We start from the raw sequence: 17,178 nt of genomic DNA, 5'->3' as shown, positions 1-17,178 counted from the left end.
AATAACATTAGGCCTGACAACCTCTGCACCCGGCTGCCCCTGTGCGGCTGAGGGTGAACCAACTGTACCTACCTGACCTGGGGAGACTTCTGAGTCTATGCCCAGAACCTTAACTTCACCAGTCGAGTACTCACCTGGAAACCGGTAACTCACTTACCTGTCATTGGATAACATTGACTGGTTTGACTGGAAAAATCTTCTAAGTGTGAAGTTTTGAAAACTTAAAATATTCATATAAAATCAACCGAATTCCGAAGTACTCACCTGTGATCAGGAGAGAAGCCAGTACTGTACCTTGTAGTCCAGTACTGAACTGTAAAAGTAATCCTAACCGTGTTTACTAGTAACCTGTATTTTCTCCATAGGAATCCATTGTCTGCTTTTCAATGAAATTTCTTTCAAGTGTCTACTTTTGAAAAGTTATCAAAGTTGACTGCTTCTACAGGCATGCAATAGTAAAAGCAGTCAACTTTGATAATGGAGGGATGTGTGGGGGCACACCACAGAAATGTGTGCAGCGCGATGATTTAGTGTTGCACTTACAAGTTTAAACTGAGAAATGCTTTCTCTTTTAAAAACAACTCAACAACAACAATAACCTAGGTTCCTGTGTCACTTAGGCTCCAATTATTTAAGGGAGAAAAAAACCACACTATTTTCCGTTGGTGGTTGGGTTATTTATTTACCCAAATTTTCAATTCATTAGTATATAGTAAAAAGGGGGCAACTGATCTCCACAGATTTACACACAGAATTTACCAACAAACATTTACAAATACATACACTACTTAATACATACAACGGTATTTTACAAACAAATAAATTCACAGATTTTTACACACAATGTTCACAATTACTGTCAACAATCCAATGTGGAACACAAAAAAAAATTCTCTTCGCAAGGCACTGCAAGTCTGCGTAAATATTCACAATATTCTGATATCTTGTTTACATCTTGTTCATTCTCCAAGATATTATTGCGGTCGACGAATTTCGAGACACACAGTTGCCTTAGAGTGCTCTCATCATGGCATCTTACTTATCCACAATTGGGTGCATCTATAAGTACAAGAATGCAAATGCTACTTACCAGTATGCATCTGTTCTTGGCATGTAGGGCTGCTGACATTCATATCTGTGCATAGTCCGCCACCTAGTGTTGGGTCCGGATGATTGCACATTGTTGTCCTGGAAGAGTCTTCGAAGTATCACGAGATAGGTGGCTCCTCCCCTGGACTACAGTGCGCATGGGCATCGCCTCCATCCCCAGATTGTTTTTAGCCATAGGCAGAGATGGAGTGAAGAAGTGAGTGATGACCATGCTATGAGCATATGTGTGTATATGAATACATACTGCAGCTGCTACAGGCGCCGGGGAGGAGGGTGGGCGATATGAATGTCAGCAGCCCTACATGCCAAGAACAGATGCATACTGGTAAGTAGCATTTGCAGTTCGAGGCATGTGGGCTGCTGAATTCATATCTGTGCATAGAATACATAGCAGTCCCTCCATTAGCGGCGGCCGCCCGTGCCAGCTGCAGCAGTCTGAAAAAGCGTTTTTAGAACAGCCTGACCAACAGCTGCCTGTTGTTTTGAATGCACGTCTACACAGTAGTGCTTGGTGAAAGTATGAGTGGTAGACCATGTGGCTGCTCTACAGATGTCTTCTAAGGGAATGTTACCTAAGAATGCCATAGAGGCCCCCAGCTTCCTAGTGGAGTGGGCCCTCGGTGGAATAGTGAGAGTGCGCTTAGCTTTAGCGTAGCATATCTGAATGCACTTTACTATCCATCTAGCTATTTCTGCTTTGGAGATTGCATTTCCCTTGTGTTGTGTGGCAAAAGCAACAAAGAGTTGTTTGGTTTTGCGGAAATCTTTTGTCCTGTCCACATAATACATCAAGGCTCTTTTCACATCAAGTGTGTGGAGCATTCGCTCCGCCAGCGTCTCTGGGTTTTGGAAGAACACCGGCAATTCAATTGTTTGGTTTATGTGAAACTGCGAGACCACTTTGGGTAAGAACTTAGGGTTAGTGCGGAGCACCACCCTGTTGGCATGTACCTGGAAGAAAGGTTCTTGGATGGTGAGCGCCTGCAGCTCGCTCACTCTCCGTAGCGATGTGATTGCTACCAAGAACGCCACCTTCCAGGTCAAAAACTGCAGCTCGCAAGAGTGTAGTGGCTCAAAGGGAGGACCCATCAATCTTGTAAGAACCACATTGAGGTTCCATTCTGGAGCTGGTGGAGTCCTTGGTGGAATGACTCTTTTGAGCCCTTCCAGAAAAGCCTTGATAGCAGGGACCTTAAAGAGTGACAGGTGTTGTCTATTTTGGAGGTATGCTGCCATAGCCGACAGGTGAATGCGGATGGAAGAGTACGCTAGATTACACCTATACAGGTGAAAAAGGTAGCATATGATGTTGTGAATGGAAGCGTCTAGCGGGTCAATGCTGTGCTCCACGCAGTAGACGACAAACCTCTTCCATTTAGCCGCATAGCAAGCTCTCGTGGTGGGCTTTCTCGCCTCCCGAATGATGTCCATGCAGTCGGGAGGAAGATTGAGATAGCCGAACTCTAGGACCTCAGGAGCCAGATCGCCAGGTTGAGCTGTTGCGGATCTGGGTGCTGAATGTCGCCATGGCTCTGCGTCAAAAGGCTGGGAGTGAGATGAAGCCGTTGATGCGGTACCACGGAGAGTTCCAGAAACGTGGTGTACCATGGTTGGCGAGCCCACGTTGGAGCAACCAGGATGAGCGTCATCGAGTGTTGCCTGAGCTTGCGTGCCACCAGCGGTATCAGAGGCGCTGGGGGAAAAGCGTACGCAAATCTGCCTGACCAGTTCATCCACATCGCATTGCCCTGTGATTGGGGGTGTGGGAACCTGGCGGCGAAGCTTTGGCATTTTGCGTTCTCCTTTGTGGCGAACAGGTCTATCTCTGGATGACCCCACCTTTGGAAGTACGGTTGGAGTACTGATGGATGTAACTCCCACTCGTGCATCTGATGGCTGTGCCTGCTGAGCAGATCCGCCATCTGGTTGTCCTTGCCTGGGAGATGTTCTGCCATGAGGAAGATGTTCCTCTGAATGGCCCACTTCCACATGCTCTGAGCCAGATGAGACAGCTGTGGAGAGTGAGTCCCCCCTTGTTTCTGGATGTAGTACATGGCCGTCATGTTGTCCGTCCGGATCAACACGACCTTGTTGCACAGATGTACTTTGAACGCCTTTAAGGCCATGAAGATTGCCATCAGTTCTAACACATTGATGTGCATCTTCCTCTGCTGAAGTGTCCACAGTCCCTGCACCGTGTAATGGAGTACATGCGCTCCCCATCCCTGGAGAGAGGCGTCCGTTGTCAGGATGATCTGTGGGACAGGCTCTTGGAATGGTCGGCCCTTGCAAAGGTTTTGTGGGTTCCACCAATGCAGAGAGTTGTACGCCCGACCGCTCACCAACACTAGGTCTGTCAGTTGCCCATGAGCCTGAGTCCACTGACGTGCCAGGCACTCCTGAAGCGGACGCATATGTAGTCTCGCGTGCGGGACAATGGAGATGCATGAGGCCATCATGCCTATCAACTGCATGAACACCCTCGCCGGAAGCGAGGTCTGGGGTCTGAATCGTTGGATCAGCGCCTGGATACCGGCGATTCTCACTGAACTCGGCTGCGCAGTGGCCGCCAGAGTATTGATCGTTGCGCCCAGATACTGTCGCACGTGGGCGGGCTGGAGATGGGACTTTGGGTAGTTCAGAGAGAATCCCAGATCGTGCAGGAGGTGAATGGTGCGTGACACGTGGTCTACGCACTGTCGTTCCGTCTTTGCCTGAATAAGCCAGTCGTCTAGATATGGGAAGACATGGACGTGCTGGCGACGGAGATGCGCTGCTACAGTCGCTAGGCATTTGGTGAAAACTCTTGGTGCCGTGGTGACCCCGAACGGCAGGACTCTGAACTGGTAATGCTGGTCTAAGATCTTGAATCTGAGATACTTCCTGTGGGAAGGATGCAGGGGAATATGGAAATATGCATCCTTCAGATCCAGCGTTGCTAGGAAGTCCCCCTGTTGAAGCAGGGGGAGCACCTGCTGCAATGTGAGCATATGGAAGTGCTCTGAGTTGATGTACCTGTTCAGGGGCCTGAGGTCCAGGATCGGCCTGAGTGATCCGTCCTTTTTGGGGATTAGAAAATACAGGGAGTAGACCCCTGTTCCCCGTTCTTGCAATGGAACGAGCTCTATCGCCCCTTTTTGCAGCATGATTAGTACTTCTTGCTGCAACAAGGTCAAGTGCTCGTCGGACATAGCACGGCCTCTTGGTGGTATGTCCGGTGGAGTGGACGTAAGTTCTAGACAGTACCCGTACTGGATAAGAGACCTCACCCACCTGTCCGTGGTGATGGATCTCCACTCTGACAGGAACTGCTGTAGTCTCCCCCCGACAGGTGTTGTGTGATCGGGGGGAAGTGACAAGACGTCACTGCTTGTTGGAGGCGGTGGACCTGGAGGCGTTGTTTCCACGTCCTCTGCCCTTGATGTTATTGCCCCTGTAGCCACCCCTGCCCTTGTTGTTGTTATACGAGGACTGGGTGTTCCCCTTGTAGTACTGCGTGGTCTGGGGTGCCTGGCCTCTTGAGGTGCCTCTTGAATTGGAGCGGCGAAAAGAACCACCCCGAAACTGCTGACTTTGTAAAGCCCCCATAGATTTGGCTGTTTCGGTATCTTTCTTCATCTTTTCTAGTGAGGCATCCACCTCAGGGCCGAACAGATGGTCCGGATTCACAGCCTGACCCAGTAATGTTGTTTGTATGTCGGGCTTGAACCCAGAAATTCGTAGCCAGGCATGGCGTCTGAGTAGTACGCTTGTATTGATAGCCCTGGAGGCAGTGTCTGCTACATCTAGGGCACATTTAATGGATGCATTAGTAATGAGTTTACCCTCCTGAATGAGCATCTCCCCCGCCTCCTTGTATTGGTCAGGCAAATGTTGTAGGATGGCCTCTAACGTGTCATAATGGGCCCTATCATAACGGGCCAGCAGGGCTTGAGTGTTAGAGATCCTCCAGATGTTTGCTGCCTGTGCAGCAATGCGTTTGCCTGATGCCTCAAAGATCTTCGACTCTTTGTCTGGGGGAGGAGCATCACCAGTAGACTGCGAATTCGCCCTCTTTCGAGCGTTGGACACCACCAGGGAGTCCAATGGCAAATGTCCCTTAATATACGTGGGATCCGTGGGCGCCGCCTTATACTTCCTGTCGATGCGAGGATTGACCACCCGCGCCCGGGTGGGCTCCTTGAATACCTCCTGTGCATGCTTCAGCACCCCATTGAGCATAGGTAGCGTCTTGACCTGCTTTTCGGCTACCGAGAAGGTGTCGACCAAGAAATCCGCATCCACAGGGTCTGAGTGCAGTTCGACGTCATGGTTCGCTGCGGCTCTCTCTATTAATGCATTAAACGCCGCCGAGTCCTCCGTCGGGGACGTCTTCGCGGCGAAAAGATGAGTGTCCTGACCTGACTGCAGGTCGTCGGCGTCGCCTCCTGCCGTCCAGGGCACCTGCACCTCGTCCGGATCCGAGTACGCAGGATAGTTGTACTCGTCATTCTCCTCGTCCACATCAGGCACTGGGGAATGGGCCGGCGAGCGTTCTATGTTTTGTGGAGACAGAGGTTCGATCAGAGCCGAAGAGTCCTCAGAGTACTTCTTGCTCTTAAGTGGAATCCTAAAAGGTTCCAATGGCGGCTCCGACGTAATCTTCCGTTTGAGGAGCGACAATTTTCCAGTGTTGGCGTCGATCGTCACCTCTCGACGTTCCTCCACCGCGAGTGGCTGGAGCCGAAGCTTCGATACCAACAAGGCTTGCTTCGGCGTCAATACGTCCTGAGAATGTCCGCTCTGCTTAGGCGCGAAGGCCTTCGGCGCCGACTTGGGAGGAAGGGTAAAACGGATGGCCGTTTGTTCCTTAGCAGGCTTTGGCGTGGGCCTAGGCACGACAGTGTCCTGGCTGGGAACCACAGTGGACTGTCGGATCCGCTTCAAGGACTCTCCCACCTTCTTAGTAAGGGATGCCGAGGGCTGAACAGTCTCGAGCGACTCTTCGCCTCCAAGAGCCCGGTCGTCGTCAGGCCTCTTCTTCGGTGCCGACGCCCCCTGGCCTGTCGCACCGTCAGCTTGACGCTTCCTCGAAGTCGTCTTCGGGTCTGCAACCCCTCTCGGCGCCGACGCAGCCGCGTCGGAAGTCTTCACCTTCGGCGCCGACCCAGACGACTTCGGCTCGGCCATTTTGGCGCGGCTCTTGTGGTCGGCCATCTTGGCGTGGCTCTTCGAGTCGGCCATTTTGGGTTTCGTGGAAGTTGACGCCTCCAGAACCTTCTTCACCAACGCCAGTTTCGGTTTCGTTTTCGCATCCGAGGGTGCGGAACCGGTTGCCTTCACTTTCGTTTTCTTGCCAGAAATGTCCGTGACCGGGCCCGGAGGCGGGGACGTAGGACTAATAGTAAGATCTCGGGTAAGGCCCGAAGGCGATCCCTCGACCTGGGCCGTATAACGGGGGGAAACCCCGGAGTCCGTCTGGGGATGCTCTTCCTCTGAGCTATCTCCCATCGCTGCACAAATCAGTTCGTCGTCCCCTACCTCACCGGAGACTTTGTTGCACACAGGGTGCACGTCGAGGTGCGAATATTTCGAGTGACATAGCGGACACTTCTTGAATGGAGTCCGCTCCATCGCAAATGCGTTAGTGTAGGCCCGTCCGCGTCGAAGCACGTGGAAGGGCGGTAGGAGATAGGAGCTGAGAGTCAGTAAGAGAACCCGAACGCAACAATACCGACGCCCAGCCTAAAGACCTTTTGGTCTCAAGTGAAATCGAACAACTATCGGTTCCGAAGGAGGGAACCGAAAACACATCCGAACCCTATGGCGGAAAAAAACAATCTGGGGATGGAGGCGATGCCCATGCGCACTGTAGTCCAGGGGAGGAGCCACCTATCTCGTGATACTTCGAAGACTCTTCCAGGACAACAATGTGCAATCATCCGGACCCAACACTAGGTGGCGGACTATGCACAGATATGAATTCAGCAGCCCACATGCCTCGAACATGAAACACCTGTCACTTGTCTGCAATATTTACATGATTTAAAAAGCTTATACCAATGGCTGTGTGGGACTACATACCTGCCAATGTGGTAAAGCATTATGTAGCTGAGGCTTCCAGACCGCTGTGTCCGGGTTGTATGAGCAATGAGTCTGAACAATAAGAGGGAGTTTTTTGTGTTTTATTCGGCTACCTTGCTTTTATGCTAGACAGATCTACCATTGTCAGCTACATACCTGTCCTTTAATTATGCCAGACTCAGATGAATCACCTTTGTTCTTACTCCTCGTTGCTTCCTAATAAAGGACAACAAGAGCGGAGGGGTGGAGAGGAGGGAGGGAGAGACAGGGCACCAGTATGCTTAGTTTTGGACCCTTATTCAACCTCAATTAGAATCGCATTGCATTTAGCAAACATCATACCTTATGGCGTCCGTTTTTTCTCTTCCGCCTACTAAAGTGGGACCCGGATTCTCTTACGACTTTTTTTCTAATTTTCTACAAAAAAAGACATGACTGGCGATCTTAGTATCATGTTCCGCGTTATCTATAGGCGTTAAATTTACTTCAACACCCGTCTATGGCACTTACCGATAAACGTGTCTTAACCTCCTCCTCTCATTCTCTCGGCCTCGTAGCATGAATCTGCGTCGCGTACCGCTGCACGCGCTGTATTCATGTAATCACAGATGCCGCTGGAAATTGTAGTTCTCCAGGGGCTCATGTTGGGGATTGTAGTCTTGAAGCATGATACTATTGTGCCGCAGTGATTTTAGAGGCAACATATATCTTTCTTACAGTCCTCCTAGCCTGTGAGGTGGGATGTTTGGAGGTGTTTTGATGCGCTCCAGACAATAACCATGTTGGATAATATCCAACACCCACTGGTCTGTTGTCCTGGTTTTCCAGTCAGGGAAGAAAAGTTGTAGTAATCCCCTGACAGGTGTTAAATGGTCGGGGGAATATGGAATGAGTCGCTGTTTGGAAGTGGAGGGTTTGGTGCGAGGAGAGGCCCCGACTCATTGCTCATACAAACCGGGCACAGTGGTCTGAACGCTTTAATACATTGGCAGGTATGTACTCACACAGCCATTGGTATAAGCTTTTTAAATCATGTAAATATTGCAGACAAGTGACAGGTGTTTCATTTCTTGTACTTATAGATGCACCCAATTGTGGATAAGTAGGATGCCCTGATGAGAGCACACTAAGGTAACTGTGTGTCTCGAAACGCGTCAACAGCAATAATATCTTGGAGAATGAACAAGATGTAAACAAGATATGAGAATATTGTGAATATTTACGCAGACTTGCTGTGCAATTGATTTGTCTTGCGAAGAGAATTTCTTTTGTGTTCCACATTGGATTGTTGACAGTAATTGTGAACATTGTGTGTAAAAATCTGTGAATTTATTTGTTTGTAAAATACCGTTGTATGTATTAAGTAGTGTATGTATTTGTAAATGTTTGTAGGTAAATTCTGTGTGTAAATCTGTGGAGATCAGTTGCCCCCTTTTTACTATATACTAATGAATTGAAAATTTGGGTAAATAAATAACCCAACCACCAACGGAAAATAGTGTGGTTTTTTTCTCCCTTAAATAATTGGAGCCTAAGTGACACAGGAACCTAGGTTATTGTTGTCGTTGAGTTGTTTTTAAAAGAGAAAGCATTTCTCAGTTTAAACTTGTAAGTGCAACACTAAATCATCGCGTTGTTGACAGTAATTGTGAACATTGTGTGTAAAAATCCGTGAATTTATTTGTTTGTAAAATACCGTTGTATGTATTAAGTAGTGTATGTATTTGTAAATTCTGTGTGTAAATCTGTGGAGATCAGTTGCACCCTTTTTACTATATTCTAATGAATTGAAAATGTGGGTAAATAAATAACCCAACCACCAACGGAAAATAGTGTGGTTTTTGCTCCATTAAATAATTGGAGGCTAAGTGACACAGGAAGCTAGGTTATTGTTGTTGTTGAGTTTAAACGGGTCCTACCTGGTTCCTGTCTTCTGGGCCCACCCCCTTTCGTTCTCTTTTAAAAAGGCAGCAACACTGGTCATGATACCCCTGAGGAAGGGAATATCCCGAAATGCATTGGGTGAATTTAAATAAAATCGTGGCATGTGGAAGCATATAATTCTCCTGTGTTTTTGTGAAAATCCGTGAATAAAGTACTGAATGAGTAAAATGAATTGAAGAAAACTCTAGGGAAAAATGGCGAAAAAAGTGGTGGCGTAAAATGAAGAATAATGAAACGTTAAATATATATTTGATTGATTGAATTCATTCTTGATGGACGTGGCTGTGCAGCTTGAATGGGATCAGCTGTGATTCCTTCGTGTTCGCAGGACTATAGGCTGTACCAGATGGAATAATCCGGATCATGGCCCTGTTCAGCCTCCTCAGTGTCCAGTAGTTTATCAGGTGGTTTGGGAGGACATTTTATGAGAGGTGGTTGATATTGCGGCAGAGCAGTTGATATTGATACTGTTGCAGTGCCGTCGATGATCGCGTTGACAGGTCAAACGTGGATGGCGTTTCTGTTGGTTAGTGCAGGCTCTGGTACGTCGACACAGCTTCTCTCTTAAATGATTCTTTTGTTGACTGTACTATCTGGGTTGCCATTGCCAAAATCTGCCCGTATTCTACCACTGACCGAACTTTGCACAACACTGACGTAACTGCATCATCATGGACCACAGACCTAATGCCGTGTAGTTCCTAGGAATCCCCCAGGACCTGGATGTTTTGAATGACCTAAACTGAGTGCTTGGTGTCCAAACCGATTCCGGACACCACCACAGGATAGGTCAGCCATTAGACCAACCAGTTTTACAGTGCCACTATCAACCCCATGTATTCTATAGTGATGAAGGTATTAGGTGTTAACCACTAAACATGACAACCCTGATTCCTCAGGGATCGTGGAAAACAGTACAGTACTTTTCGTTGAGTCACTCGTGCCAACTTATTCTCAATACACAAGATGGCGATTGGGACGTTTTCAATAAGTATTTATTGGTCCAGCGACAGTCTAGTGTAAAACATATGTGCTGCGATAATCAGGAGACAGAAGCATACGAAAGAGATTGCTTGTACCAATATAGTAAATAGTAGATACATTTCTACCATAGTGCTAATAAGATGAACATAAAACAGTAGCACTTGCATATTCCTAAAATGCGTTGCCTAAGTAATTAGCCTAAATGTACCTAGCCTAGATCTGTATGTGTAGCATGTGTATGTGTAGCATGTATATGCATATATGTATGTATGTAGCCAAGAAACCCCTGGGAAAAACCATCTCCCTCAGCTGATGGCAGAGAACGAAGGACCCAATCTCTGCTCCGAGGATGACACCCGACAAGGGGAATAAGGGTCTTATATACTCGAGTGGGCACTCCAGGGTTTCTTCTAGAAGAGATCTATTTGACAACTGGTAAGCCTGTTTGAAACATGATACTATCCATCTGGATATGGAGCATTTATAGGCTGGGAAATCTCTTCTGATGGAACCAAAATTTACAAACAAGTGCTCAGACTTCTAAATAGCCTTGGACTTATCTAGGTAGAACTTTAAGACTATTTTTAGGTCTAAGAGTGTAGAGACCTTTCAGCTGGGGTGGAGGGATTGGGAAAGAAAGTGGGAAGTGAAATGCACTGGTTAACATGAAAATCGGACACCACCTTCGGTAAGAAAGATGGGTGGGTCCTCATCACTACCCTGTTGTTGTGGATAACTGTGTATGGTGGTTCTGAGCAGAGGGCCTGAATCTCACTCACCCTACTAGCTGAAGTGATTGCCACCAGGAAGGCAGTCCATGTGAGGTGTTGAAGGGTCGCCTTGTGAATTGGCCCAAAAGGGGGACCCATGAGTATGAAGAGAACCAGATTGAGCTCCCAGAAAGGGGAAGGGGGGTTGAATCGAGGGAAAAACTTTCCTAAGCCCTTATAAAAAATGTTCAACCACCTGAAGCTGGAAAAAGGAATGTTGGGAAGTTGACTTCCTGTATGCAGTAATGGCAGCAAAATGTACCTTAATGGAGGCAAATGTTAAACTTGACTTAGCTAAGTGTAGGAGGTATGGAAGGATTACCTACTCCTGCCCTTGGGTCGGTTGGAAACCCTTTGCACAAACCACATGTAGAATCTTTTCCATTCAAATACATAAATACGCCTCTTGGAAGGTCTTCTAGATTCATTCAAAATGCTCATGCAGTCCTGAGGAAGTCCTTGATGGCCGTACTGGAGGACCTCTGGAGCCATGCAGCTACGATCAGCAATGGAAGGTTGGGATGAAGGATTCTCCTGTTCAGCTTGGAAAGCCGGTCTAGCCGGCACGGAAGTTTCCTGCGTTGACACTCCGGGAGATGTAGGAGGTCTGGGTACCACCACTGCCATGGCCAGTTGCAAATTATCAGAATGATCTTCTCTCTGGAGTGGTAAAGCTTGGTTATGACTCTCAGGGTGAAAGGAAGAGGAGGAAAAGTGTACAAAAAGGTCCCTGACCAACTGATCAAAAGGGCATTCCCCCTCAACCCTGGTCGGTAATACCTTGACGCGAAGTCTTGGCATTTTTTGTTTATGTCGTCCACGAAGAGGTCGATGCTTGGCTGACCCCATTCTTGGAAGATGTCAGCCGCCACCTCGTCATGTAGAACCCAGTCTTGTTGATCTTCGAAGTGGCAACTTAGGGAATCTGCCTGAGCATTTTGGACTGCTTTCAGACTGCCGTAATTGACAACTGTCTGGCCAATTTCCATAACTACCAGACTCTAAGAACAGCAAACTTGAGTGATCAGTCCTCAGTGCACTAAGGCTAGATGGATTCTTCTCAACACCCTCTACTACCAATCAGTGTTCAGGGTTCACTATGGAGCAGAACCTTTCCTTCGTCCCACAGAAAATGCAATCACCAGAACAGCCTACTTTCATTGCAGAACCTAATGCCATAGCAACAGAAAAAAACATCTATTACACCACTCAAATAGATCAAGCAAGAAGCAGCACGAAGAAACTGTTTGAAGTTGTAAACCACCTCGCCGAACCACCCAACCCTCCTACCGAAACATCACAAACTCTTTGTAATAAACTGGCTGATTTCTTTTCTGAAAAGGTCACATCTATATTCAAAGACTTTACTCCAAATTCTGACATTACTGATTCTTCTAACACTCAGATAAATTTCACCTCGACAGCTTTAACGAAATTCAACAGGATAAACCCACAATACATTTATAAATTAATTCAGTCAATTAAATCTGGCTCTCCACTGGACCCTTGCCACCCTTCCATACTCAACACTATTCCAGACATCCTTACTAAACCACTGACACATATCTGCAATATTATGTTTTCTACAGGTTCTTACCCTACTATTTGGAAAAACACCATAATCAGGCCACTCCTCAAAAAACCTTCCCTGGACCCCTCACTGCCTTCCAGCTACCGTCATATTGCTTCACTGCCGTTCCCAGCTAAGATCTTTGAATCTGTCATGAACAAACAACTGTCTGACTATATTCAAACCAACGACCTGTTAGACGATACCCAGTTCGGCTTCCGACAAGGTCACGGAACTGAGACTGCCTTGATCAAGGCGGCAGATGAAATAAGGGCCACGATGGACAAGGGTGGACAGGCTGTCCTGATTTTGTTGGACTTGTCGGCGGCTTTCGACACGGTCGATCACTCTACTCTGATCGGCCGTGTCGAGGCCATCGGTATTAAACTTAGAGCCAGAGATCTTATCACATCCTTCCTGGCTGACCGCAAGCAGGCAGTCAAGTCAGGTACTTTCACTTCACCTACTTTCAGCCTTCCGTGTGGAGTCCCTCAGGGTTCCTCCCTAAGTCCGACCCTCTTTAATATCTACGTTTCAGACTTAGCGAGGGTAATAAAAGAGTATAACATCAACCTAACAACTTACGCCGACGATACTCAGTTGGTATTATCCATACATAAAAATGTACCCAGTGTTGCAGCAAACTTCAAGGACGGTATGAGAGCCATTAGTAGTTGGATGGCCTCCAACTGCTTAAAACTTAATTCATCTAAGACGGAGGTCATGCTCTTTGGAAGTATTCAACCTTTGTGGTCCCCCTTATGGTGGCCAGAGGAACTGGGAACTCCACCTCAACCAGTCAGCAAAGTCAGAAATTTGGGAGTAATATTCAATGACAAACTCCTGTTCCATCACCACGTGAACGCTGTAGTATCATCATCTTTTAACATCTTAAGGAAAATAAAGAAACTTCTTCCATATCTTCCCTTAACTACAGGCAAAACACTTATATCTACACTGGTGTTTTCACGTACTGACTACTGCAACGCCCTCCTCCTCAATGCACAAAAAAAGGTTATTTCCAAATTACAAATGATACAAAATGCTTCTGCCAGAGTCTTACTGACCATTCCTAAATACAGCTCTGTCTCTGGACATCTGGATCAATTGCACTGGCTTCCAGTCAGAAGTCGTACGAAGTTCAAGGCCCTTTGTATTGTCTACAAGGCAATAAACAACACAGGACCCAAATTCCTCAGAAGTTCCTTTAAGCCTTTGGCAACTCCCAGAACGCTTCGTTCCAACACGGCTCATCTGCTGCAGATACCCAGAACAAGGAAAGTTAACTGGGGAGACAGATGTTTTACTATAGCTGCTGCTAAATTATGGAACTCCCTCCCTCTTAATATAAAAACCAGCCCATCTCTGATTGACTTCAGAAAGCAACTAAAGACTTGGTTGTTCTCTCAACGACGTGACTAACTATAAATCAATCTAACCTCTGCCTAGAGATCTAATCACCGGTATCAGCTTCTAGCCCTTAGCGCCGAGACACCCACGGGTAATTGTAGCGCTTTTAAAAATTGCAAAAATAAATAAATAAATAAATGCCTTTGGTGATGCATTTCTGCCTGGACTTCTAAATCTGCAAGACTTCTCTGAAAGCTGTTCTGCACTCTGCTGCTAGACACAATAGGACCACATTACTCTAATATAGAGCGTCCTCTACTGGCTCTCCATCGAAGTATGAATACAATTCAAAATCGGCTGCTTAGTCCACAAAGTCATCCACAACACCAGTCTACCTTGCATTGCCAAATTCTTCAACATCACAGGAAGCTCAAGAGGCCTTATGTATCAAAGCTCTCTTCTCTTGGAAGTTCTTAAAGTCAGGACTTACATTGCCCTGGATCCATCAGTCTACGGAGCTGCCAGCTCCATAGGAGTCTCTTTACTGCCTAAACCAAGAGCAATTGCACCTATTGAGGCCATTGCAAAACATCTCAAAGGTCAATTATGAGGTCAATTCTCAGCCGAAAAATAACCTGTTTCCCAGCCTTTGTCACAAACCACAACTGACTCGGTCTTTCACAATTGGTCTTTCATAATCTTTAGCACTTACATCCCTTCCAATTAATAATAATTGTTCTATGTGACAGACACAGCTTCATCAGGTCCTCTTGGACTTTCAGTGCCTGCTTTTGACTAGCTTTGGAATGGTCTTTCATTGTGGAAAAATAATGTGAGGTCAACGAGGACACAAGACACAACAGCCGCGAAAGACCCTGAAAACCTCTGCAGAATGTTGCTTTGTTGGGAGTAGGTAGCTGGAAAGTCTTCTGAAGGGGAAGTAGGGATTACTTTCTACATTATAAATTAAGGTAAAAATTAGGACTTTGACTATCCTAATAATTTGGGACTTTACAACTATGGGTTAAGCCATACATTTACAGCCATTTGTAAATTTAGTTTTATCCTTGTACAGTACAATCTACTTCTAGTGCTTTTCATAACAGTGCTGAACATTATTGTACTCCAATATATAGTCTTTCGATGCTAGAAAAGCTCTCAGTAAGTAAGTTCTTATGAAGCAGCAGTTGCACTCTATAAATGTATTTTCATTCATTCATGATGGTGCTAAACAGATATCAATTACATTTGTGTCCCATAATAAGGTTCGTTGGCTACATGGATAGGACAACAGAGGGCCGGATTGTCAAACCTCTCGTACACTTGTGAGAAGTTTTAATGTTTAAAGGTGACAGAGAGGCCTTTTCAAGCCACAGTCTATGGAGACATGTGATGTCACACCAAGGGTCAGTCTCACCTGTAACCACTTGATATGGGGCTCGGGACAAATGATGTGTGTGTAAAAACATGTCCAAAGTTATTCTCACCTGTGGCCACATCTCTGGTCAAAGTCTTATAGTTCAGCTTAATGATGGGGCTCAGCATCTGCTTCTCATCTGTCGATGCAATATTCCTGCTATGATTCTTCAATACTAACTTGTCATCCATCTTCAGAAGAAAGACCAGCAGGTCTTTCACCAACAAAGCGTGAACATCTAGAAGAACAGAGAGATGCGTGCAAGACAAGAACAGGGAAGTTAGAAAAAGGATGGAAGGATGGATGACCAGAGAGAATAGACGAATGTAGCAGGAACAGACAAGGCAACAGAAGAACAAAATAGGGAGCGAGAAAACGGCAAAGTAAAAAAATAAAAAAGAAGATGTAAGACAGCAGGAGAGCATAAGTAAGGAAAGCGTTTAAATATTAATGGAAAGAAGGAAGAAGATGAAGGTGAAAATGGTGGATAAAAATAGGAGAAATCAGGATGGACGGAGGAAGAAGGGTTGAGAGAGGGGAGGCAGCAATGGCAATAAAGGGGGAGAGAGAGAAAGGAAACAATTATTTTGCACAATCTGGGCAGTATTTTGGAAAATGAATCCCACACACTCCCCACTGTCAATATCTTCAATCTATCAGACACTGAAACCCTGCTATGAGAGTACAAAAGGCTTTACCTCTTGATCTTACCTCCTATATAATGGAGCATCTATTCCCCCAAAACTGTTAATTTCGAGAGCACAGTGTGCACACAAATTAGAATAGCATAATTCTCACCCACTGCCTTATCCCTGGTAAGCCTCCAGGTTAGCGAGCCTTCATGAATTAGTGTAGTCACCTTCACATCAATGTTCTGTGAAAAAAAGAGACATTCTATAAGAGACTGGAAAGTGGTTTTGCGGCATGATCGTTTTTCAAGTTTCTATTTAACCATCTGGTTGGGGCCTGGATCTATATCTTATTTTTTAAACTCTTTGCTTAAGCAATGGACCACAAGCCGAACACTTGTTCCTAAGCAATGGGGAGTTGATGATGCTTGTCTGCACCTTGCTCTTTAAGCTTGGCACTCTTAGCTAGGTGTGCCTCCTGAAGATTGAACCATCCGCCTGCTGGTCGTATCTGTGGTGTCAAGTGCAGACTCCAGGCATGTGTTTGTCTTCCCCTCTTCCACACGCAAGGCTGCCCATCTCTGGAACTGCTCTGGGAAGTGCTTCATTAGTTCCGCCACTTCTTCACCATGCTGGTTGGCATAACAATTCAGGAGGGCTTTGAAGTTAGTAATTCTCTAATGTGTTGCTGCTCCTCTTTCCATTTTTCAACCCACCATTTCCAGTCTTTTGCTCTTTTTCTCCGTGGGCGGGCCAGTGGATGTAGGTACATTGACCCTCTTTCTTGCAGTGGCCATTACAATAGAATCTACCATTGCATTGCCCAGCATGTACAGAGGGACATTCGAAGAGTGTTTATATTTCTTATAGACCCTCAGGGTTATGGCCTTGCAGGCCTCTTCTTTTCTAAACACCTCCCTTCCCCTGATCTAGAATGCTGGGCAGAATTGGAAGGGATTGGCTCTTGCTTTGCATGGTTAGGAGAGTTTCCAGAAGAAAGCAAGTCTGTGCCTTGTTTTCTTCCAGCTGGTCCCCATAATTGTCCAATGCGTTTTCTACCACCCCGTTGTACAGGCCGATGTCAACCAGAGGAGATGGCCTCGAAGGGTGGGAGTATACTCCCTCTTTCAGTGAGTTTGAATCAAGGTCTTGTTTCTGGTCTACACTGTTCGCTCCTGAAAAATCCCAGGAGCCTCCAGGTCTTATTTCTCGAAGAACATCTCTTGCTCTTCTTCTTGTGGTTCTGGCGTGGTGGATGGATTGAGCTCAGCTTGCTCTGCCACTTTCTAGCTCAGCTCCTCCGATGACTTTGATGGGATCCAAAATTCTCGAAGGGATTCA

The 17,178-nt window shown here is 46.4% G+C and overlaps 1 protein-coding gene across 7 annotated transcripts in view; it reads right to left on the bottom strand.

Moving 5' to 3' along the window:
• The window catches only part of ARHGEF1 (Rho guanine nucleotide exchange factor 1), a 520,185-nt gene that overhangs the window by 52,259 nt on the left and 450,748 nt on the right, over window positions 1-17,178 (bottom strand). For all 7 annotated transcript variants that reach the window (XM_086933027.1, XM_086933031.1, XM_086933029.1 and 4 more), the window contains 2 exons: window positions 16,007-16,082; window positions 15,279-15,446 (listed from right to left, as the gene is read on the bottom strand). In XM_086933027.1, the coding sequence (XP_086789153.1) occupies window positions 15,279-15,446; window positions 16,007-16,082 (244 nt within the window). The remainder of the gene's footprint in view (window positions 1-15,278; window positions 15,447-16,006; window positions 16,083-17,178) is intronic.

Source organism: Lissotriton vulgaris, chromosome 7 (assembly GCF_964263255.1).
Source record: "Lissotriton vulgaris chromosome 7, aLisVul1.2, whole genome shotgun sequence".
Lineage (NCBI taxonomy): Eukaryota > Metazoa > Chordata > Amphibia > Caudata > Salamandridae > Lissotriton > Lissotriton vulgaris.
Note: the sequence above shows the minus strand (reverse complement) of the source record. Positions and strands in the feature narration are given on the sequence as shown.